The sequence below is a fragment of the Platalea leucorodia genome (assembly GCF_965183815.1).
Source record: "Platalea leucorodia genome assembly, chromosome: 1".
In the NCBI taxonomy this organism is placed as follows: Eukaryota; Metazoa; Chordata; class Aves; order Pelecaniformes; family Threskiornithidae; genus Platalea; species Platalea leucorodia.
In genome coordinates, this window is record NC_138823.1 from 5,078,645 (window position 1) to 5,102,589 (window position 23,945).

General features: G+C 39.4%; 1 protein-coding gene across 6 annotated transcripts in view; it reads left to right on the forward strand.

Annotated features, from left to right (window-relative positions):
• AGO2 (argonaute RISC catalytic component 2) overlaps positions 1 to 20,425 on the forward strand; it is a 62,891-nt gene extending 42,466 nt beyond the window's left edge. For all 6 annotated transcript variants that reach the window (XM_082318047.1, XM_082318048.1, XM_082318051.1 and 3 more), the window contains 8 exons: positions 877 to 1,061; positions 2,477 to 2,636; positions 4,955 to 5,045; positions 6,220 to 6,414; positions 7,611 to 7,745; positions 9,151 to 9,252; positions 10,078 to 10,277; positions 10,619 to 20,425. In XM_082318047.1, the coding sequence (XP_082174173.1) occupies positions 877 to 1,061; positions 2,477 to 2,636; positions 4,955 to 5,045; positions 6,220 to 6,414; positions 7,611 to 7,745; positions 9,151 to 9,252; positions 10,078 to 10,277; positions 10,619 to 10,727 (1,177 nt within the window). In that variant the 3' untranslated portion in view covers positions 10,728 to 20,425. The remainder of the gene's footprint in view (positions 1 to 876; positions 1,062 to 2,476; positions 2,637 to 4,954; positions 5,046 to 6,219; positions 6,415 to 7,610; positions 7,746 to 9,150; positions 9,253 to 10,077; positions 10,278 to 10,618) is intronic.
• The last annotated feature ends 3,520 nt before the right edge of the window (positions 20,426 to 23,945 follow it).

Below are 23,945 nucleotides of genomic sequence, written 5' to 3' on the forward strand. Positions count from 1 at the left end.
ACTCATGCACCGTTGACTGCAGGCATCTAACCTGGAGAAGCCATGACTTTGAAGATGCTTTCCAGACTGGGTATACTTTTTAGAGCCCTAGACTGCTACAGTGAAGTGCTTTTGATTGTCTTGCTTACAACAGGCACACTGTCTTCTTGGTGTCCCTTCAAAAGGAAAGACGGCCAAACGCTGCCACGTGAACAAGAGCCAGGCAAAGGAGGCAGGCTGCAGTGCAGCATACCCTGCCAGCAGGGAGCCTGGAGCAGTCTTCACCGATAAAAGCCTCTGAGAAAATTACGTTGTCTCCATTTCTGACCAGTTCCATCCAAGGGTGGCTTACATTTGCACCATCCTTGGAGAAGGTTTGTCTTTGCCGCCAGGGTACACCTTTTCTCTGATATCTAGCAAGGTTTTCTTGTGCAGTATTATTGATGGTAGATGACTTCGCTGAGACGCAATTGCTGGTAACTTCTGTTGATTGTTTTCCTTGCCGAGAAAGAGAAAGAACTCCAGCCATTTCTGTAGTGGTAGTACCACACGGAAGTATGGTAGAGCAGGCTATCCAAAATATCATTGTTGCAGTGTTTTTGCAAAAAGTAGCTTATACTGTATCTCCCATAGAAAGATCAAATAAGGTGAAATTTGCTTTGGAAATGAAGTTTTTAGTAATGGTGTTATTTATACAGTGTATTTTCTCATCTTCCCTGTCTTTCCTTCAGTGACTACATAGGAACAGTCAATTAAAGATGCACTTGGGGTAAACTCCCAGGTTTTTGGACAGCACAACTCTGCAAGTTTCACGGGATTGTTCCATTAAAAATAAGAGCAAAAACCAAGATGGATTTTGCTACCTGAGAATCTAATGTATTTATTTACATCCTTTAGGTCCTTTACAGAACAACTGAGGAAGATTTCCAGAGATGCAGGAATGCCAATCCAGGGGCAGCCATGCTTCTGCAAATACGCGCAGGGAGCTGACAGTGTGGAGCCCATGTTCAGACATCTCAAGAACACTTATACTGGGCTGCAGCTTGTTGTAGTAATTTTGCCAGGAAAAACGCCAGTCTATGGTCAGTAAGTGCAAATCATGAGCCTGTGTGTTTCAGTCACAATTTCATGGTTTTTTTGTGAAGTATCTGGATGAGAGAAGTTTAATTCTGGTTTAAGTATAGAAATTCTATTTAGGGGGTGGGCTATAAATGAATTTTATTCTTCTTCTTGTGCTGCATGATGTTTTACATTAAGACCTTAATTCTTTTCATTATTTTTGTCTATGCTTTTAATTTGCTTTTCCACATTCTTCCTGTTGGTTGCATTTGAGATGCAGTTTGTGAGTGAGAAGGCTAAACCAGGGCTTCTGTGAAATTGATGAAATTGATATGCAGTTACTTTCTTTTCCCAAGATTATCTTATATAAGATAAAAGGAGAGATGAAAAAAGGAACCTTAACAAAGTATACCTTTTTTCCCCCTCAAATTCAGCCTTGCAAAGGAAGTGGCTTGTCTTTAATTTGTTCAATAGAAATTCAGTGCAAAATGACATTTTCACTTTTCCTGCTTGGCATTAAAAGGAGACTCTTTCTTCTACTTAACCACTGAGAGGATGTGGTACCACGCTCATCTGCTTTCCTTGTCATTATCTTTAATTATAGTTCTTTCTGCCCCCTCTAATCTTCTCTCTTTATTTTCTCCCTGGGCTCTTCCATACTCTTGCACTGCCTATACCCACAGTCTTGTCTTTTCTCCTCTTCTCATCCTGCTCCTCAGAAAGCCTCTTTCCCTCTCGTGTTGCCAAAGGGGGGCTGCATCTTCTCTGAGCCTTAGAGCCTAAATATCTTCTTTTCTTGAGTGTAAGAGTATGGCTCTCTTAAAGCCTTTAAGTCTCAATTTTGTTGTTAGCAATAGGATTTGTTTTAACCATCTGAATAGTTCAGTTTTTAATGAGTTTCTTTTGGCGTTTTTACAAGCCACCCTTTGCTGAACTGGCCACTTTTTTATGCAAGTGGTGAATTTGCAGTGATGAACTGATAAACTGGTTGGCTGAATATTACTGGGCACATTACTATTAAGTTTGTGTTACTGGTCCGGTATTTAATAACGAAACAAATGCTTATCATCCGAATATTATCCACGTTACCTGCTTTATTAGCCAAAGGTTCTTCCATGCTGATCATAAAATACTATAGTTCTAAAATTACAATTAGGGTAATTTAAAAAAAAAACTTAGTTAAAATAAGCCAACGGTGCCTTTAGTTATATTTAGGACCCAGTTACTGTGCTGTTGGCAGGTGGAGCAGTATAGAACTGGGAGGAGGTTTATTGGAGGCTGGGGTTGGGTTTGGGGGTTAGGTTTCTTCCTCTTTCTTTAATCTTAAACGACCACTTTGCTAAAACTCCAGGTGTAGTTAATTGGCACTGAATTAACATCCTGCATTGTTTGATTTGCAATATGCAAATCTTTTTTTCATTTTTACTTTGTTTTGCAGCCGAGGTGAAGCGTGTTGGCGACACTGTGCTGGGAATGGCCACGCAGTGCGTTCAGATGAAAAACGTGCAAAGAACAACACCGCAAACTCTGTCTAACCTTTGCTTAAAAATAAATGTCAAATTAGGAGGCGTAAATAATATTTTACTGCCGCAGGGAAGGTAAGCCATCTTTCAAAGAGGAAGAGGGTATTGTATTTTAAAGAGAACATGCGTCATATTAAGATAACTGGGTGCTTTTATCCGTAGTCATAGCACTGTAGTTTAAGTGGCTCTTCAGTTGAACGATCTTTTGGCTTCTAATAAATAGTCCTGCAAAAGTTAGGTTACGAAGGCTGGAGAGGAATACTTGTTCCAGTTGAAATTTATAATAAAAATACTGTTATTGCAATCTGACCATTGAAGTATACAACTTTCGTTTGAATGAAAAATGTTATTTTATTTGCCTTGAGTTTTCAGAAACAAACAGAGATCATCTTGAACAGTAGTGCCTTTTCCTTTAGAGTTTAATTGTAGTCAGGATTCTTCGTTTTGTTATACGTCTTCACTTACATAGGCATTTAAAAAGCCAAAAGCTGGGAGCAGAAAACTCTTAATTGGTTTCCAGGTCCAGTTTACCTTGCAATTTCTTATTAGTATTACATTGATAAGTTTTAGTTCTGTTGTGACTGTATTCTGTGAAGTTGCTTTGATACTGTTGAATTCCGAATCTGACACGTCACTGAAGTCCTGCATATAGTTGAGATAAATATCTTCTTATTTCCAAAAAAGGAGGGACCCTGCTGTTAAAGACTAGATTTGGTTTGTGTATCATCTTAAACGTTCTTAAATTGAAACTTTTCATCAGTTTTATTGAAAAATCAGTGACAAGAAATGCTAATGGAAGAACGAACAAAATACAGCTTGTTTTGCCTTACCTGTGCAGGATAGAGAAGGTTAGCATAACGATATATAAAGTTACTGTAATCAAAATGAACAACTAGCTTTCTACGTCAGTAAACAGATGGCATTTTTACAATCATTGCATTTCAAGTTGTAGAGAGAGCTCAGGGCATAACCTGCTACATCATTCTCGGGAGCCTGTTTCAAAGAAGTCAACATTCTGTTGCGCACAGATAAGCAAATTTTCACTTCGACGTATTTAGGCTAGTCAGAAGGCAGCCGCTGAAAAATAATCCAACAAAAAGTACTTAGGGAGGGGAAAAAAGAACACATTATCAGAAGGGATATGTATTTTGTGTGTCTTGTTAAGTTCCGTTTATTGAACTAAAGATACTCAGCCTGGGGACTCCTATTAAAGCAACTAAAAATCATCGTATTACAGAGCATGTATTTCAAAAAGGCACAGTGGGTTTTTTGTTGGTCTTTGGTTTTGTTTTTCAAAAAGGAGTTAAAGATACTGCTGTGGAAACAAACCAGAAACACAGCGCCATATAAGTAGTTTTATACTGGATTCATAAACGTAAGGTCTGTGTTAAGTGGCATGTGCTGACAACAATAATGTGGCCAGAAAGTTGAATTCTGCTCAGTATACCAATAAACTATGCATTCATGAAAATGGAGTTAAGTAAAGGGCAAAAAACAATGGCACAACTACACACAACACCTAGGCATTCTGGAAGAGTGCGGGTTTTGGGTATTTAAAACAGAATTCATTAGTTGTTATTTTCTGTTGGTTGAGGGGATGGGAATAGAACAGCTTTTTATTTGTATAAATGTATTGTAAGTTACAGTGTTATAATTACCTTCAAATTCCTTTTTAGAGGAGATCTGAAAACAGCTGAATCTATCTACATAACCATTCCCTCACACACCCACATGCACGCGAAAAAACTCTGGTGGCCTAAGATTTCCCATTTAAAATTGTTTTTTTAAGGAACAGAGTTGAAGTGTAAAACTTCCAATGTAGTGTTGTGGTGTTCTACTCTTGAGGCAGTGGATTAATATCTTAACTTAAAGGTTTGTTTAAAACTTTGAAGCATAGTTTTTAAAAGAAAATCTACTTCAAAAATAATACCTGTGATGTCCACAAGTTTTGTACTTCCTTACCAACGCTGGTATTTTGTTCAGAAACAAAATTATAGCATCTGTATATGTGCACAGTCCTTTAATTTTCTCAGATGCTATTTGCTGTTAAGGAATCAACTTTTATTCATTTCTGTGGTCTAATTAATAAAGGCTGCAATTCTCCGAGTTTAAAAAGAAATTTGGTGTGGGTTGTTTTTTTTTTTTTTTTTTTTTTACTAATTTTTAATGAAAAGTAACAATTAGCTATGCTTCAAAAATATGCCTAAGTATTTAGTATGAGAACCCTAATCAGGACTTCTAATTACTGTCCCGGTACAAGTGGCCAACTCTGATCAAGTGCAAATTGTTGACTAATTCACTGCAGGAGTATAGAGTGCTATTTACTTGAGCTACAGTGCGCTTTATTAAGCGTAAGCCTTGCTGCTTTTACAAATTTGCTTTCTCTTTATCAGACCACCAGTATTTCAGCAGCCTGTCATATTCCTTGGTGCAGATGTAACTCATCCGCCAGCTGGAGATGGAAAAAAGCCTTCCATTGCTGCAGTGAGTAAATTGTGTAATGATCTTTAACCCCTGTTCTCTCCTGCTGCTCAGCTCTAATGCATTGCATTACTTTCAATTCTTTTGTGGTCCATTTCTTCTGATTGCCTAATTATAGTACTATAAATTATTTTTCTGCAGGAATCTAATGAAACTTTGGAGAGCTTGCTCTGATACTAATTACTTAAATATGTGTATTAGCTTGTAAAATGCCTGAGCTGGTAATACACAGAGGAGCTTTTATATTAGCTGATATTTATCAGCAACCTGTAATAAGCTGGTGCATGTTTAAATCTGCTTTTTCAGCAGTTAAAAATGTTAAGAATTTATCCATGACTGATAGGGAACAAGGCTGGCTCAGCTGTGGTTTTTGGGGATTGCAGCTTCCCGACAACACAAAATGTACAGTAATCTCCTGGAAGTGTGCCCCTTAAATGCAGGGAAAGGCCTTTGACTTGCTTTATGTCAAACACCTGTAATGGCTGCTCTGGCTTATTTAATAATGAAGATCTTTGGTGACAGTATGTGTGGTATCTTAGCCTGTGGGGCTAAATAAACAAATACCTTTTTAAAAAAGTTACACGCGTGTGTCCAGGGAAGAACCACGTGGAGGTGTGCTTAGTTGTGATTTTTGACATCTGGAATTCGGATTTTTTTTGTTTGTCTGTTTATTTTTATGTCCCATGCCACTCTTAACAATATATGAATTCTGATGTTTCATAAACAGAAAAATCCCTTCCCTTGGTGAGCGTTGTCTGTTTGGTGTGGATATTTCCGTGGTGCTTCACCATTTGAGTTTTATGGATTCATCCACGGTGTCCCAGAAAAGCACTTGGTCTGCAGGATTTCAAATTCCTATGCTGCAGTGCTAATTAAATCAATGGTTTCATGGTATCAGTGCTCCAAATTGTATTTGTTTTATTAACTGGACGTAGGTGCAAATAGGAAATGAGTCTTTTAGATTTAAAATAAGGTTTCTGTTTCAGCAGGGTATGCTACCACAGGTAGACTGACCTCAAAGCTCTCTCCAAGCACATCATGATTTTGACTACATCTTTGCTAGGTCAAGCCCTTAGTTTACAAGATACTGTTAAACAGATAGTGCAGTTATCTTCATTAAATACCTTTATTAAAGTACTTTTAAGTTTGGTTTGATACTAAGCATTTTTTTCAACAGGTTGTAGGAAGCATGGATGCTCATCCTAATCGATACTGTGCCACTGTTCGGGTACAGCAGCACCGCCAAGAAATCATTCAAGATTTGGCTGCCATGGTCAGGGAGCTGCTCATTCAGTTTTACAAATCAACCAGATTTAAACCAACTCGTATAATCTTCTACAGAGATGGTGTTTCTGAGGGGCAGTTTCAACAGGTGGGTTTTTTTGTTTTTTTCGATTGTGTTTTTTTGAGATTTTGATCATGTAGTTTTCTGGTAGCAATGTAGTTTCATGTAGTTGCAGTTATGAAAAGAAGTATGCCCACAGCAAATTTGTTGGATTCTAACCAAGCAGAGCAGGGAAAGTGTTTTCATATTTTTCATGAGTTTGGGGGTTTTTTTAATATTTTTTTTTCCCTGTAAAATACTTCCCTTTGCAAAATTACAAATTATAAAGTATAGTTTTTAGCACTGAAGTTATGTTCCACTTCTGTGACCTGTTCAAGATATATTAGTCAAACTGTATCCAATAAAACTTGGACAGTAAAGAAAAAAACTAAGTGTAAAGAAAAACTAAGCTAACTTTCATACTTTTTTTTCACCAGGATTATTAAATGCTGTATTTTCACACTGTCACTTTTAATTCATTCCCAACAAAATTCAACAAATACTTTCTTGTATTTATTTTGTTTGCTTACAAGTACCATATTTAATGAAATATTTTTCTATATATTTTAAAGATATTTACATACACCTTCCTTTCCAGTATTTTTATATGTAAATTAAAAGATACAGAATTTAGTCAACTTCTCAAAATCCAAGGGGAAGGGAGTAAAGGTCACTTACTAAACTTGAATTAATAAAATGATCTTTGTATGAACTTTTGATGGTTTTTTTTTTCCCCATTTATCACTGTTTTTCACTGAATTTTTATTTTATAATTAACCCAAATCCCAAATAATTGCTTTTTGTTTCATTGCACTGCCCTCTCTCTCATTTTTATTGATGCCTGTAGTCCTGCACGAGAGTTCACAAAGCTGGGAAAGAGCACGCAGTTAAGCAATTCTGGATTTTATCCCTTGTACTAGTCTGAAAAACAATTAGGCTGTTGTATATTCAACAGCCTAATTAAATGTTCATTTGTATTTGGCAGTTAAAAAGATTTTGACATACAGCTTATTAGTCCAAGCCTCATGCTTGGAGCTGAACAAATATGGAACCAGCTCTTGCCTGGCTCAGGAAACTGGTGATCTAATTTGTTCTCATTAAGCGAAGAAATTAAGGTTTGATCCTGCATGCTTTGACATCTCATTACTCTGAATGGCAATGCAAGGAGGAACGTGATAAAAAAGAGTAATCTGTAAGATGGCTATCTTTCATATTTATGATACATATTTATGTTTATGATTCAGGTTCTCCATCATGAATTGCTGGCTATCAGAGAAGCATGCATTAAACTAGAAAAGGATTACCAGCCTGGAATTACATTTATAGTTGTGCAGAAAAGGCACCACACCAGACTCTTCTGTACAGACAAAAACGAACGGGTATGTTCTAATTGTGACCGGCAAGTATCTAGCAGGCAGCCAAGTCACCTATTACTTACTGCTTATTTAAGCAGTAAGAGACTTGTTTGAAGAACTACGTAACATAGTGGGTGAGATCTTCCTGCTGGAAAGGAAAACCTTCATTTTCCGTCCTGTATAATAAACTGATAAGAAGCTTTTATGAAATGTCAGCAGGATGTGCCTTTCAACAGGTCTGTTCATCCTTTTTATGGTCATCAAAGTTTTCAGGTTTCTTTTCAGATTTTTTTACTGTCTCAAGATCCTCAAGGGTTGAGATTGATCTGAGTAGTGTAGGGTTTATAACGTAGATGTCTGGAACAGTTACCTCAGGCACTCCATTGTAAATGGATCTGTTTAGTATTCCCAACACACTTCAAGGCACATTTCATCTGATTCTAGTGCTAGTGAGTTCACTGGTTTGGTTGCCATTGACTATAGAGTGACTCTTGGGTTCCCAGCTGAGATGTAGACACCTGCACAGGAGGCACTGAAATTGTTAGGTAAGGTGAAACCTACACTTAGAGAACACTTTCTTTTCCATTAATGTTACCTTTAAGGCGTCTTAGGTGTCTAACGTCTTAAACGTGTGGAGTTCGGTTTGGGCATATCAAGTGTCACAACACATTATTTGTAGTACTGAACATCTCAAATTGTTTCATGAGTGTTTCATAGTTGTTATTGCACCTGTGTGAAGTATGTGTAGAAATATTTGATTCCACCTTTCTGGGTAGAGAGGAGACTCCCCAAGTCTAGGATGGAGTCATTGCTGTAAATGGAGAGTTCCTAATGGCAAACCTCTGTTCACCGATAGGGTTTTTTCATGTCATTTTTTCTTCTGTCAGGCTTCTGTGTGTGAGCATTTGAAGCCCACTAGGCTTCAAGGCAATAATTAATAACTTTTAATGAAGGTGTTTTTTCTACTGATAACATGCTATGATTGCAGTTGTTAATTTGTTTTAAAGTAAAGAGTATTTTTAAGCATTGCTTTGATGTAAAGTGGTTTTGAGGGAAGGAGAGGCCTGTCCTACAACTATGGATTGTCCTCTTTCAGGTGTAAGCAAGAAAAGTTAGAGAGGAATAGCCTGTCCTGGAATGGGAAGGTGAAAAGAATTTGACAAATCAGTTGCAGGAAATTCTTTTTACGTTAATCAGAAAAGCTAATCTTTGTAGGTAACTTCTAAGAAGATTTTGCAGCTCGTCTTTTTTTTTCCTTCATAGTAGAGACACTCCAGATTTTCAGTTGAACGAAATTTCAGTTTTGCTCATTCTTTCTTGACTTTTTGCTTTTTACAGGCTTTTTTTTCCTTGTGTTTTTTCCTTACTAAACAGCTGAAAAGAAAAAACTTTGTGTGCCTTACTATATTTGCATTTTCTGTTCATGCAGGTTGGAAAAAGCGGAAACATTCCAGCGGGTACCACAGTGGACACAAAAATCACCCATCCGTCAGAGTTTGACTTTTACCTGTGTAGTCATGCTGGTATTCAGGTACAGCGTTTTGTGTGGGGTGGTGACTTTCAAAGATAACACTGGCTGTTGGTATCTCCTGCGTTCTTTACACAGGAGACAAAGGGTACGACTTCCATCTGTGTATTTCAGCTTTTCATCGGTGCCATCCACAGCGCTCTTCTGTCATTGTTAAAATCTGAAAGAAATAATGAAACTAAATAGATATGCAGCGCACCCTGTGCATTTAGTCTATTGTGCTTGTCTCCTGTCTGTGTGCTGCTTGGAATGGTAGCAAGGTATTTGGACTATTTTACAGAGCTGCCTCTTGCATTAAATACTCTTGAAATGTGCATCCAGTTCCTAGGAAACAACTAATACATTTAGATAGCACCATTGTAGTTTCACATTTTCTTGTGATTTCTTCTTCCCAGTCAGAAACTATTAATCAATGACAGTACTGAAAGTCAACATTTGATATTGTCTGAAAAAGCGTATTCGATAGGGGCACAAGTTAGATTGCTGTTAGCTATTAATGTTTTGCCTAAAGCTACTTTATATGTTGGCTTTTTGTCTGATCTAAGTTTCACAAGATGAAAGTGCATTTCAGTAAGATCATTTAATTTCAGTAACAGGGATGAAATTCTAGAAAACGCAATCCTATCCAAAAATGCAAAGGGATTAGTTATATGGGGAGCAGGGAGGGAGGCTGTTTGCCTTTTTAAAGGAAAAAAGTTGCTGAAGTATGTAGAATTGCTCACGTGTGATTTTTGAGGAAGCGGCCGGTTATGCTGCAGTTCACCTGCAGAGGTGGGAATTTAAAGAAATGTTTTTGAAATGCTGACGTGCTGTGTGATCTGCCTTCAGGGAACAAGCAGACCTTCTCACTACCACGTCCTCTGGGATGACAATCGTTTCTCTTCAGATGAACTTCAGATTCTTACCTACCAGCTGTGTCATACGTACGTACGCTGTACTCGTTCCGTTTCCATCCCTGCACCAGCATATTACGCGCACCTGGTTGCCTTCAGAGCCAGGTATCATCTGGTGGATAAAGAACACGATAGGTGAGTTGCATAGTTTTGAATTATTACGGAATTTGAAAGGAAGCAGAAAGGAAGTGGGCTTGTTAATTCTGGGATCGGTAGTATCCTCAGTTAGCAGTCTGGGGTGAATTTGGTCTTACCACTGAACTACATTGTGGAAAAAAGTAGATGTTCCTGCATGCTTCTGTGCTTTTTTTTCTGTTTTAGAACTTCAGTGGTGTTTTAAGGGTAATTAACTTTTGACCGTTCTGTTCAGAAGAAATGAATGATACGAAAACATTATATGCAAGGAGAGGCAGATTAAATAGGGTTTCTCTCCCCCTCCCCTCTTTTGTTTTTTCCCCACCTCCCTTCTCTTTCAGTGCTGAAGGAAGCCACACTTCCGGTCAGAGTAATGGCAGAGATCATCAAGCACTTGCTAAAGCAGTTCAAGTTCATCAGGACACGTTGCGCACTATGTACTTTGCTTGACATGTTTTAATGTTTAGCGACTCAGTACAATACAGAGTTGGATTCACATGAGACCAGCTGCACTTAGACCAACAGTTGCCCAAGCTACAGCCAGCAATGAGTGATGCATCTTAATTTTTTTTTTCCCCTTTGCAAGAAAGCCTTCCGTCCAGAATTTCAGACTTGATTACGAACTGCATTCTTGTACCAAACCCCACTATTGTTGGAAATGTGGTTTGCCAAAAATCTCTAAGCTGCTTGGTATAAAACAGACCCATATTTTATAATTAAATCAAGAGCTGTGATCTCAGGGCTTAGGGAAAAAAAAAAAAAAACAAACATAAAACAACAACCCAACCACAAAACTCCTCATTCAGTTTGCTATTCATTGAATTGCTTTTAATAATTTGGAAAGATCTAATTCATACTAAAGTTTGATGGGCTAAAATGCTGTGAATTAGCTTTTAATACAAAGGAAAGCAAAGCATTTTTTGACTATTTATGAAGCCTTGATTATTCTAGATGCATTTACAAAATTTTTTTATTTTCAAAGGAAAGAGTGACAAAAATCTGGTTTTCAATTGTCTTATAAAGATTATTCTCTGTGTGTCTAAGGGCAAATGTATTTTCTGAAGCTTGTTCTTGAATGTTTTTTATTGTGCTGCATTTGAAAATGTTTTTCATAGACTAAAGAAGAATTTTAAAAAAGAATGAACTTGTACCTAAGCTTTTAATAGGTCCAGTTAGATTGGCAAAAGAAAATGTGCCATTTTAAAAAAAAAAAAAAATTTGTAACGAATTTTTTTTAAATCATACTGACAGCTAACTTTAGAATTTGTCATACAGGACTGTGACACTTACTTTCCAAAGTCTCTAAAGAATACGGGTCTGTGGTGATAAATACAGTACAATCCTTTTTCACTGTTGTTTGAGTTAATGTAAATTTTATATATGTTTCACAGTATTAATGTGATAGACTAGATGCTATTATTTATTTTTATTTACTAAGGAGTGCTCATTATACTTCTGTTAACATATCAAGAATGCTTTGGATTTAGAAATTAAAACCTTATTGTGGGGACATTACTATTCAAATGCAAAAATATGCAATTGACTTTGATGTGAGAGTTCAGAGATACCTACAGTGTCTGTTGTATAGCTTGTAATTTGTAGAAAGGCTTTTTAAGCGTGCACACAACATAGCAGGTTTTACCTGTGCAGTTCAGAGACGCACACGAGACCAACATTCTACGTTCATTCAAGCACAAAACAATTGTATTTTATTTATATGTTGAATATTCGTGAAGCAGGAGCTCTAATAGAGGAGGGTGGCTCGCTGTTTGTAATTTAGACAAAAGTCAGAGAATCTATGCAGTAAAGATAAATCTTAGGAAACTGAAGTTTACTTATGAAGGGAGGTAAAACTCTCTTCATTATGCATAAGGTCAATAGTAAATGTGAGAGTTTTGCCATTCTCTTAGGAGAAGCATTAATTAAAACTGATAATTATTAGACAAAACGCTTCTGTTAGTTTGCACACTGGGTTCATAAAAAAACCATAATACATACATAAACCATTGCACTAATTATGATGCCACAAGCAGGTTTAGAAGAACATGGAAAAAGCCCAGGAACCTTGTTTATGCTGACTTGATTTTGTTTATTTTTCATAGGGTAACTGAAATAACATGTTAAGAGGCAGGTTTTTAAAATTTCATTCCCTTCCACTGATTCATTTTGCTTCATCTTTTCTCTTAGCAGATGCTCAGTCACTGTTTCGAATACATTTACCTCTTGCCACTGAGACGGGCGAGTAGCTTTAACCAGCACAGAGGTCTGTGCCATATAGCGGATAGACTACAGCCGGTTGCTGTTGAATAAGCTAGAAAATGCCCAACCTTTGCTGCATAAAGAGTTTGAGGTACATAACTTCGTGCAAGTTCAGATCTACACCTTGTAGCAGTGTGTTGGTTGTCAGTGGTGGTTAGGTGAAATAACAATGTAAAATCTATTAATAGATTAATTGTGTTATTCTTAATTCGGTGATTAGGCTGCTGGGTCAGATTTTCTTCTTGGTCATAGTCATGTAAATCCAGATTTTAAATTGTGGTGGTATAACAGAAAGCAAATTCCAGGTCGCGTTGTCTGTCTTTCTGTGTTCCAGCCAGGTTGTACATAACTCCCCTTAAGTACCGCTAAACCACAAACCCTTTCCATGGTCGGTGTGTTGTGCTTCTCTGTGCGTTTGCTTGAGAGGCTTCAGATTTCAGTGAAGATTTTAATTTGGCAGAGTTTTATATAAAGAATTATTTTTTTATATGAATTATTCTTAACAAATAAGAAAAAGATCAACCATCTTTTATTTAGCTTATTTGCTCTTCATTATGCAGAGACCTCTTGGATGTGAAATTCATCCTCCTCTTTCTTCTCTGTGCAGATCTGGAATAAATGACTTTATACAGGCGGTCAGATGGGGCGAGAAGGGCAGAATCTGTCTTGACCTCAAGTCTTATTTCTAAAGCAGGCTGTGGGACTTCACTGCATCCTATTTGGGATGTATTCTTTGGGCTGGAATAGTCGTTGCAGCTCCTTTTTGTGAGAAACGGAGTATTAGGCAGACCCTTAATCCGAGAGTGTGTGTTGTCTGTGTATTTGGAATGAACAGAAATTTTGTGTAGCTTTCCTTCCCTGAGTGTGAAGAACTTGGGATGGTTATATGCATTTCAGGCTAGGACATTTCTACCTTTTACAGATCTTCTTATGCTTCTAATACTGCTAATTCTTTATGGCTTGATTTCTCCCTCCTTTCCCCTCTCCTCCCAGACCCTGCAAGTGGTGAATTAGTGAACAATTTAAAGCATTTTTCTAAAAAAGTATTAAGTATATACTTTGAAAAGAACAGCGTGCTGTAAGTCTAGCGGCTGTCTTCCTGGGAATATTTTTAATATAAATTACGTATTCAAAAATGTCTCCTGTCCAAAAAAAAAACCAACCCAACCAACCCACCACGAGCACCTAAAACCCTACTCTTATTTTTTTTTCTTTCCTTACCTCCCATGTGTCTTGTAAGAACAGCAATATCTCAGGTAAACCCGAAGCTCCAGATGTCTGTCTCACACGCGTTCCTGCCGTTGAAGTCGCAGTTGAGGTTGACAGTTATAACCACTAAGTCACTACGCAGCTCAGGTCAGCAATAACCAAATGTGCGTTACCCTCTGGCTGCTGGGTGGGGTTTATTTGTTTTCAGCCATGCAAAGGAGTTGCGTGACTCCCGTTGCAAAAGAGCGCTCTGCGGGACCTCATCCCTTGCGTTCCTCTGGCTCGCCGTTCTGTTCCTGGCAACGGTCGTTTGCTTGAATTCAGCCGTTGGTGCGGGCAATCCTGGTGCTTAGCAGGCTGAAAACGGATAGTAATTGCACCCTGGTGACAAAAATATGTTATTCCCATTGCAGCCATGAGCGGTGCGATGGACAAACTGACCGCTGCCAGTACTGCAGTATTTCTTTTAAGAGTGCGCTTGAGAGATGAACAGATATTGATGGCCTGCCTGCTATGGATTAGTTTTCTCTGAGGTTTTTTTTATGGAAATGGTAACACTATTGAAACAAAAATCTTCAAAGACTGAAGCAGGTTGTAGAATCTGTGTCCTCGGAGAGGCTCAAACTTGGCTGGATGGGTCCCTGCACAGTCTCGGCTCGCCGGACCTGCTTTGGGCAGGGGGCTGGACCAGGCATCTCCAGTGAGCCCTTCCGAAGCACGAGGTTCTGCAGCAACCCCCCAAAAACCAGCAGCAGCAAGTGCGAAATGCTCCTCTTGGGAGGCGAAAAATAATATTGACAAAGATAAAATACTTCAAAGTGGTGTGTTTTCTTTTTTTTTCTTTTTTTTTCTTTTTTTTTTTTTTTTTTTTATGTAGGAGATATAATGCAATAATTTAGGTTAGCTTAGTTTTGGAAATTTCTGCTCCAGTGGCTGAATATTATAACGTGTCCACCTCTTCAAGCACCCAGGGAACAGAGTCGAATCAATCCTTAAGAGGGAACATCCTGTTGTGAGAGGTTGGAAGTAGGTGGATTTGTCTCTGCCTTATAAAAGAGTTTGGCATTCAAGATAGCCCTATGCAATCTTAACACTTCTAGTTTGTATATATGCACTGATGGATGGAGTGAGATCACTTCTTTTTATTAGAACTCCTTATTTTGGCTTGGTTTGGGTTAGAATATTTCAGCAACCGCGTTTGACTTGCTGAATTACAATCGATGATCTTCCGTGTTACAGAAGCTTTGGCACATTAATTTCCTTATTTCTAGATCTGTCAGGTTCTGGGTGAGTTGTTAGGGAAGGATGTTGCGTCTTCATCTGCTGGAGCCAGCATGGAAAATTTACAGGGAACTTTTATGCTTAAAACAAGAAATCCATAATAAATACTTTTGATCTTCAGCCAGGCCTCCAGGCAACGTTCCCTGCTTTGTAAAAGCAAAAGGTTGTGAAGGTTTAGCTTTAATTCTGACTCTATCAATAACTCCTGCAGCCTTTGTCCGTTTTTAACATGTTGCGTTCAGATGTTGTTAGATCATTTTTATAGCTAAGACGAGAGAATATTTCCACAAGGATTTGGAAGTTAAACTTTTGAAGGGTAGGTGGGGGGGTTAGGTTTTTGTGTGCCCAGGTTACGTTCTGAAAAGATTGACGTTTCTAATCGAGCTCAGATGCTTCCGAAGCTTTTATCTAAAGTCTTACGTGTACGCGCACAAAGGCTTTCTGTTAAATAGAAGATTGGGATCTGGAGGGCTTTGCGCGTTGCTGCCAGTGCTGTTTTCTTTCTTGCAGCAGTAGATGCCTCCAATACAGTGGCCATGTGCGTCTCGCCTGTAGAAACCCCCATCTTTCTCATGCCAGTGAACCCCTAAAATTTAACTGAGAGCAAGGATAGAGGAAGGTCTGTGTTAACACCCCCCCCAGCCCAATTTAGCGGATTGCTCTAGGCTTTTTAGTGTACACGCAGATTGTTTGGTTTTGAGGAAGAACGTTGATATTTTGAGGTGAGAAGAGGTTGGTTCTGCAGGTCACGCTTATTCAAAAGGACAAGTACTAGAAACGCAGGACTGGGACCTTAGGAGATTTAGATGGACACGCTTGCCCCTTGATGTAATCCAGTAAGCATCTCTGGTGGCATAGATAACCCATAAGGGACTTTTTTTTTTTATTTTTAAGAGATCTCTTACACATTAAACAAAGGAATGTAAAAAAAAGTTCTCACTCAGTATTTTTCACACTTGATACCAGTGTAATAAAATAACTTCCCCCCCCCCCCCCTATTTTTTTAATACTCTTCTACAGTAGCATCTCTTCTTGTGTACTTGTCCTGCCAGTGTGGCTTCCTCAATTCCTGATGCAGGACAGTACATTTTTTTAATTTTTATATTACATTTGGTAACACGCTTCTTGATGCATACATGCAGTCTTTTCTAAGGAAAACTTCAAGTAGAAGGTAATTGCACTGATTGTTTTTTTTAACTCCCTTTTTACTGTACGACTTTTTTGCATCTGCTGTAGCTGTTTGAAAATACTGTAAATAGTGCTATGTATAGCAAATACGGAAATGCTGTGGATACCATTCCTTGTTGTTCTTATTTTTTTTTTGAATACTGCCATATTTTACAGTATTGAGGTATGAGCTTTGGTTTTAAATGTTGTTATACTTTCTGTTTGTGTCATGGTGTGAATCCAAGGGCACAGTTGCTTTATTACAGTGGAAAGATTTAGGGTTTGTCTGTATTTATAAAATATTTCTTCCTTCTCTATGCATATTTCTCCCACACCGTAAAGACACAAAGGCAGTTTTTAAGCTACCAGTGTGCTTGTTGCCCGTGCAACGTTCAAATGCTGATCTCTGCTATCACTGTTAGGTGATCAACGGCATTAAGGTAACATCCCGGCTATCAACTGTAGCTGCCACGTGTTTTCATTGCTTCTTTCAGCAGCTGATTCTTGTGTCGTACGAAGAAGAACCGGTCTGTGTGGCAGAATTAGTGGAATAACAGGGATTTGGGATCCAAGTTAGTGTCTTGCGCTCTATCCCTCCGCAGGTGTGGGATTGTTGAGTGCAGTGGATGTTTTAGTGCTCTGAACTAAGAAATAGCGTTGCCTCTCGGTTGCTCACATGAGAAAGCCATCAGTCTCCTATCCATCAGTTAATTGCCTTTTGCTTCTGTAACTCTCAAGGACAGGAAAAACCCAAACTCCAGCCCCGTCGCCAAGCGTTTGGGTGTGAAACAGCAAGTTTCGCCTCCTGTTTCTGCGGGTTAATGACTGGAAAGATGCATTCCTCAGGGATGCTATTAATCCAAAGGATATGGGGCTGTTTTGTGTGTGCGCTTGGTGTGGCACGTAATCCAGTTTATCTCATTTAGTGTTTCAGTTGCTTTTTCTGTGTTGTTTCTTTGCCTGAAGTGTTAATATGAATGTAATGGCTTGGCCAAATCACTACAAAAGGTGGTTTTGTAATACTCTTTAGTTAGCAAGCAGATGCAGTTAAAGGCTACCTCCTGTATTCCTCCGCAGATGAATCAATTTTCAAGGTGAACCTACTACTAAGCAGCCAAAATGCTCCCACATGAACTGTATTTTTACTGTTTTGTTTCTTGCTGGAGAACTAGCGGTGCCATACTGTGATCTTGGACGGCTGCTCGTCGCTCCTTCTGTCTTCCTGAGGCGTAGACGTGGCTTGTGTTGGTGCAAGGTCTTAAGAAGGTGTCAGAAATGGCGAGGCAAACCGCACATCTGGCACGTTCGCGTTTGGGCAGGGTTACTCGATAGCGGCGACTCCCTCTGGAACCTGTCCCTTCCCTCGCTGTTGTTTGTATACTGTTGTTTCCAAATGAAAAACGTTTTCGTACTTTAGCTCTTGGCCGAAAAATGTCATGCTTTCACTGAAAATGACATGAAGGTGCTTGAAATATATTTTGAATCTGAGGCAAAAATTAGGTATTGGAATATTTTTTAATGTATTTTTTAGATAAGTTGGCATGAGACTGTAACAGTGAATATACTATGTTCCTTGCTCAGATCATGATAAACTTTAAAATGGGGAAAAAAGCAAAACAAAACACCAAAAAACAACCCAAAACTTGAGTAAGTTCATATTGTCAATATTTAATGTCAGTTATGTGCAAAGCCTTGGCCGTAACTCAACCTTCAAATAAGTGCACGCAGACTAAAGGTGCTTTAAATGACCTGAAATGAAACTGTAGAAAACCGTGTTAATACATTATATTTTGTTTACAGTGAATCCAAACAAGCTTCCTCATTTTATAATTAACCACTCTGCTGACAGAAATACTACCTGATTAAGCACAATGCGCTGGTGTGGTTTCATAGCAGTGTTATAGGTTTGGGTTTGGTTTTTTTTTTTTTTGTTTTTAATTTAAAAGTAACCGGGCTTTATGCTACGGATGTTGGCATCTCGGAAGCAAATTTGCTGGGATTATATGCTACCTGCAATTTCATTATCTTAATCTTTGGGCATAGACACTAATGAAGCTTACTGATGGCAGGGAGGATTGCTGAAGTTCTGACTTTCTGGAAGCCAATTCTTGCTGAGCAATGGGGAGTGGCTGGATAACGAAGTTCACTAATAACTGAACAGGATAAAATCCTGAAAATTTTGTTCAGTTCTCAGTTACAACTTACCAAAGCTAAAAGCGTGAAGTATAGGGTTTTGCTCTAGGGTAAATGGCTGCTTTTCAGAAAATCTTTCACTACATCTTGTATTACGGATCCAGAGACACTATCGAGGTTGCTGTGGCTTGGAAGGGTTTCAGTGGGCAGGTGTGCTGAACGCACTTCTCCGTGAGCACATCCTTGTAAAACGACAAGAGTAACGTCGTGGGCTTTCTGGGCTAGGTAGCAAACCCAAAGGAGCACCGGGACGTTTAAGCGAGGAAAGAGCCCCGTGCTAGGTGCTTGTCATGCCGATATAGAAGAGAAATGCCATCTGCGCTATGCCGGCTACCCCATCCCTTGTGGACCTGAGATAAGGAGGTGAGGGGAAACATTTTCTTGCAAAACTGCTAATTAAGCACTTGTTAAGGTGACAGTTAAATAACACTCTCTTGGTTTTCCTTCTGGCTTCCCTGCGAGGGGCCCCCGAGTGCAGCCAGAGCCGCGGCACAGCCCCTCGCGGTTTCCCCGCCCCACGCGCGTCCGTTGGCCCCTTCCCCAAAAGGGGGACGTTGGCAGGCAGTTCCCTCAAGTTGGCTTCTGGTTTCAGCCCTCCGTTCCAGCGGGCTTTGGGCTTGGTTGGAGCAAGGACAGGGACGTTCGCTGAACTTGGAGGCGTGAGAGGTTGGTGAGAGCTAGTCTCGGGAGTTTCGCATGTGGCAGCGCTCAGAAAGTGGACTCGGCACGAGATGAAGGCTGGCTGCGCCCTTCCTCCCATCTGAGTCTCCTCTAAAGAGTAATTGCTTTGAATCTGCCCGTGCACTGCCTCAACAGATGCATCTTAAACCTACCTGTGGCTGCTCTTCAACCAACCAGCCTACCTACCTATATTTTCAAGAGCGTAGTATTTGAATTACAAATCTGTATTAAAGAGCATATTCATTTCTACGTGGGTTTTAGAGTGCACAGACTTGAGTTGTTTTGGTTTTTTTTTTTCCCCCCACCCTTTGGATGTGCTGTTGTACCAGGCTGCTTTAGTTTTGTTATTCCCTGCCCCCCGCTTCTTTAAGCACAACTAAAATACCTGCTGGAATAACTACTATGGAATCAGCAGCAGGGATTACAGGTATGACTAACCCGGGAGCAAGCCTAGGAATTGTCCCTGAAATATGAATTTAAACTTTTCCGGCCATTTTATGGTGTTTTGAGTGTGCTTGGCAAGCATGAATTGTGAAAAGGTCGGCAAGCAAGCTTGGGAGTTTCTAATCCCCTGGCTGGTGCTCTTTGTGCTTGCTTTGTTAGGTTAGATTTCCTGTCAGAAAAAAAAAAATTACATTTAAAGCGGACTCTATTCTGTATTTCTCAGCTTTTCCTGTTTTTAAATCCACAAATAGAGGAAGCTTCACTCGTGCCAGTATACGTAAGGTAAAATTGCACGGTTTTGCTTGCCATGTGCTTGACTCAAAGCAGATCTGGTCTGTGCTTTATGGGCACCCCAACATCTCACTCCTTGACCGTGTGCTGGGGGTAGGATCAAACCTATCGTGTATCAACGTCACGCGTCAAGAAGTTTGTTTCTAGATGTCACTAAAGTTAATTCTGCTTCAGCTGTGAGATGCTCAGATCTCACTGTCTCTGTGCTATAAAAAAAATAAGGTATAGCAACCCTGATTTTGTCGTTCCTGATATGTTTTCTCATGGAACGTAACAAGACTGAGCCCTTACATTGCTCATCTCATTTGCGAGGAACAGCTTTGTAATTTTATTTTGAAGTAAATACCGTGTCTCTAGTTGCCTGACCGACTTGAATCTTTAACTGATCTGCAGTTGTCTGTCGATGTTGAGTCCCCAGAACGTCTCCCACCAAGAGATCGTTGCATTTTTCCAACTCTTTATTACCTGGGTTTGGGCAGTAGAAACAGTTTGCGTACATGGGCGGGGGGGTTAGATACGATGTGCTTTTTCTTCAGGAAGTTTATTTAAGGAATAATTGCCAGTAGACCATTTGGGAAAGCAAGGCATTTGTTCAGGGGAGAAAGAAAGCCGGGGGGGGCGGGGGGGGGGGACGACGACGACGACACACCACCCTAAAACCAAAAAAAAAAACCATTAAGGAGTAAGTTTCAGAATTATGTATCTTGGAAAATCACATTTTAAATTAGGTGCAGTGAGGAAGTATGCCTGGCAAAGTTATGTGCTGTCCTGAAGAGTGTTGCCATTTGGTTTCTGGAATTTGTTGATACAGCTTAGTAGATTTTATATATATATATAAAATATATGTGTGTGTGTGTATATATATATATAAAAAATATGTGTGTGTATATATATATATATGCGCATAAGTGCATATCCATGTGTGCGTATGTGTATACACACGTGTTAGTGAAAGGAAAGCAGGACTGTTTATAGACTGGTTATAAAAGATATAAGGGCAGTATTTTGCTGGAAATAATAAGCACAATTTCACTGGCTTCCACAGTACTTCATTAGTTTGTACAATCACAAAAACCCTCGAAATTTAGGGCAGTTCCTAAGTAAAGATCCAGTCCCAGATTTCTGTGCAGCAAAGTGGTTAACTTGATCTCGGGAGGGCGAGATGGAAAACAGAATGTATTGATTACATCCATTTTTTTTTTTTTCCTTAATTTTGGTACATTGCAGATTTAACTGACATCTGTTAAAGTTTTACTCTTTTGTTTAATAGTTTTCAATTTTTTTTTTCTTATTTTTATAAAATAACTGAAAAAGAACCAAAAATCAATTCAGAAATTTCATATTGTAAATGTTCCCTTGAATCAAAATGTTTTTATGACCATTTAAAGTTTGCTATTTTTTTGAAGGAAAAAAAAAAAGCTATGACGTTAAGGGCCTCGTTTCAAGTGGTACTAAATCTATGTTGACTGGTTTGTATGTGCGTTGCATCCGTATTAAAATGTCTTGTGCTTGCAATATATAAATGCTGTAGCGCTGTTTGGGTAAGAGTAGCACTTGTAACACACAAAGCAGACACAGAAATACCCTTGACTGACTTTTAAATGCGTCAGCAGCGTTGTAGAATTTACTACCTAGGTTGTAAGTGTCGCTTGACGTTCCTCAGACGACGAGGTTTCACGTAGGCGTGTGTCGTTTCAACGCGTTGTATGTACCTTGATAACGTCGTTTAACATTTGCATGACGCTGTGTGGCGATGCCACTTAAAATTAAGCCTTAACGAAACAATAAATTTGTCCGATTTTTCTCAGAGTATGCAAAAATACTGTTGAAGGAGAGTAGGATGTTCCGGTAAAGCTGAGCTAGTAGAAGAGTCTTCTCAGCTGAGAAATAAAGGGAAGCTCGTAGATCTCTATACTGTGACTGACCTCTTCAGGCACTGGCCGTCCCTGTTGCCCGACAGAAACGGGGCTGGCGGGCGTTTCTCCGGCAGTCTGCCGCAAACAGGCTTTCTCAAACCTCAGCTTTTCTTTTTGTCGTTGTCGGTGAACGTCTCCTCCTCCCTCCCCCTGCTAGGAGATCTCTGCGTGAAGGAGGGTCGCGATTTAACGCTTAAATTTACATCGGGGGGGAAAAAAAAGCTGTTCTTGAGTTCCGTGCTTGCTTCAGATAGTGCCATCGTTTCCACTTCTTACGACTGACATATAATCCTTAAAACATTTTAAATAGAGGCAAATAAAACGTTGAGGACCCAGCTTTCTTTTTTTTTTTTCCGATTTGGATCTACCTCATTTAAGCAGTTGGGTGCTATTTACTCAAATTGTCGATGAGATTGGCAAAAGCGACCAAACGGCGTGCGATGACCGACCTCTCCGGAGGCGGCATTCCGCGAACCAAAACCTCGGGGTTTATTGTTCAGAGACAACAATATCGTATCTGAGTTTTATTCTTTGTGCCTTTGTGTTTTTTTTTTTTCCCAGTGCATAACAATCAAAAGTCATATTCTTAATTAAAAACAGCAGATGAATTTTAACCACAAAGTAAAAAACAAACAAAAAAAAGCCGCAAAACATAGTTTTAGCAGATTTTGAAATATTTTTCAGTGTTTCAAGTCATAAAATGTACAGTATCACAGCAGGACTAGGCAAAGAGAACGACCCGGTAAAGAATTTTTTTGAGATACGTAATCCCGACCCCTAGATCCGTACATCTGGGGGGCGCATATAGGCGCGCACGCAGCCCCGGCTTGGGGCGGGTGGGCAATGAAGGGATCCCTGTGTGCGGGCAAGGGAGTAAAATGTCATTGACTTTTCCACTCTTTTGTATGTAACAGTTTACAACTATGTGTAAGTTTTTTCTACTATGTGAACCTTTTTTACTTAAAAAGAATTCCTTTTTGGAAAATGTTAAGTTGTGATATGCTATCATTTTTTGAAGTTTAAAAAAAAAAAAAAAAATTGACTTTTTACCAGTACCTAATGCAGAGGGGGAATCTTTTCTGTAAAATTGTATTTAGTTTAAATATTAAAGAAAAAATCTATATATGGAATTGTAAAAGTGCTGACATTCCATCGTGGCAGGACTTCAAAGCTCTTTCCTAAGGCTTTCTGCTGCAGACCGACTCGAACAAAAGGAAAATGCCTCTGTTAAATGTTTTTATAAAACTGCTCCATCAGGTCTATACTTAAGCTATATTTTTTAAAGCCTAATCATCCTTTAATATGCTGCATATAAATTATCAGCATGGTTGCACTTTCTCAATAATAATGTATGCCCTGCAATTGGCTCATGGTAAGGACTTTAGTTTTTTAACAAAACAAATAGTACTTTGGGCAGAAGGTAATATTTATATAGGTACCTCAAGAAAAAAAGAAAAAGAGCCTGAATATGCTGCATTTTGTTCCTTTAACATTTTTCATGTAGCATTTGTTTGCTTTTATTTTTTTTTTTTTTAGTAGATTACTAGCTACCTGTTGTGCTTTGGGGGACCCTGGTAGCATTTTCGACTGTTGTTTTCTATCGATCTCGTAGAACTGTAGTATCCTTCCTTGGGTTCAGGCCGTCGTTCGGGATGGGATTTGCCCTGCATCGTGTACGCAAGGGGAGGGGGACCACGAGGAAACACGCTTTACGTAGACTTCGGGAAAAGGATCCTGTACTTCTAAAACAGACAATACATGTTCCTAATTCTTAATTATTATTTGGGGGGGCTCGTACGGCTTTCTTGACTCTTTTCTCAAATACGAGCGTGGAGAGGGGCAGCTTATTAACGGAGGAAAACCCAACTGAGCAAACCTGCCCCGTTGGTCGATGTTTGGGGGCGCTGGGGACGCGGGCTCGGCCACGCTGCGCGCCGAACCGCCCCAACGCCGGCTCCGGTCGGCGTTGCGCCCCGCGCCGGAGCAGGATCCGTCCTGCTCCCCGACCGCTCGCTAGTGCGGCTGCGTCGGCTACTTCTTCGTTTCCCAGTCAGTAAAAATCTAAAAATGTGCAGAGATGGGGAATTTCTTTGTTGAGAACTGTTGAAAGAAGCTTCAAAGGCTGTGAAATCGAGCATTTATTGTCATGTTTTAGGCTTAGGTGGGTCCTTTTCCGAGTTTGTTTTACAGCTTGCAAGGTAAAATAGTTTGCACTACTTCTGCAATA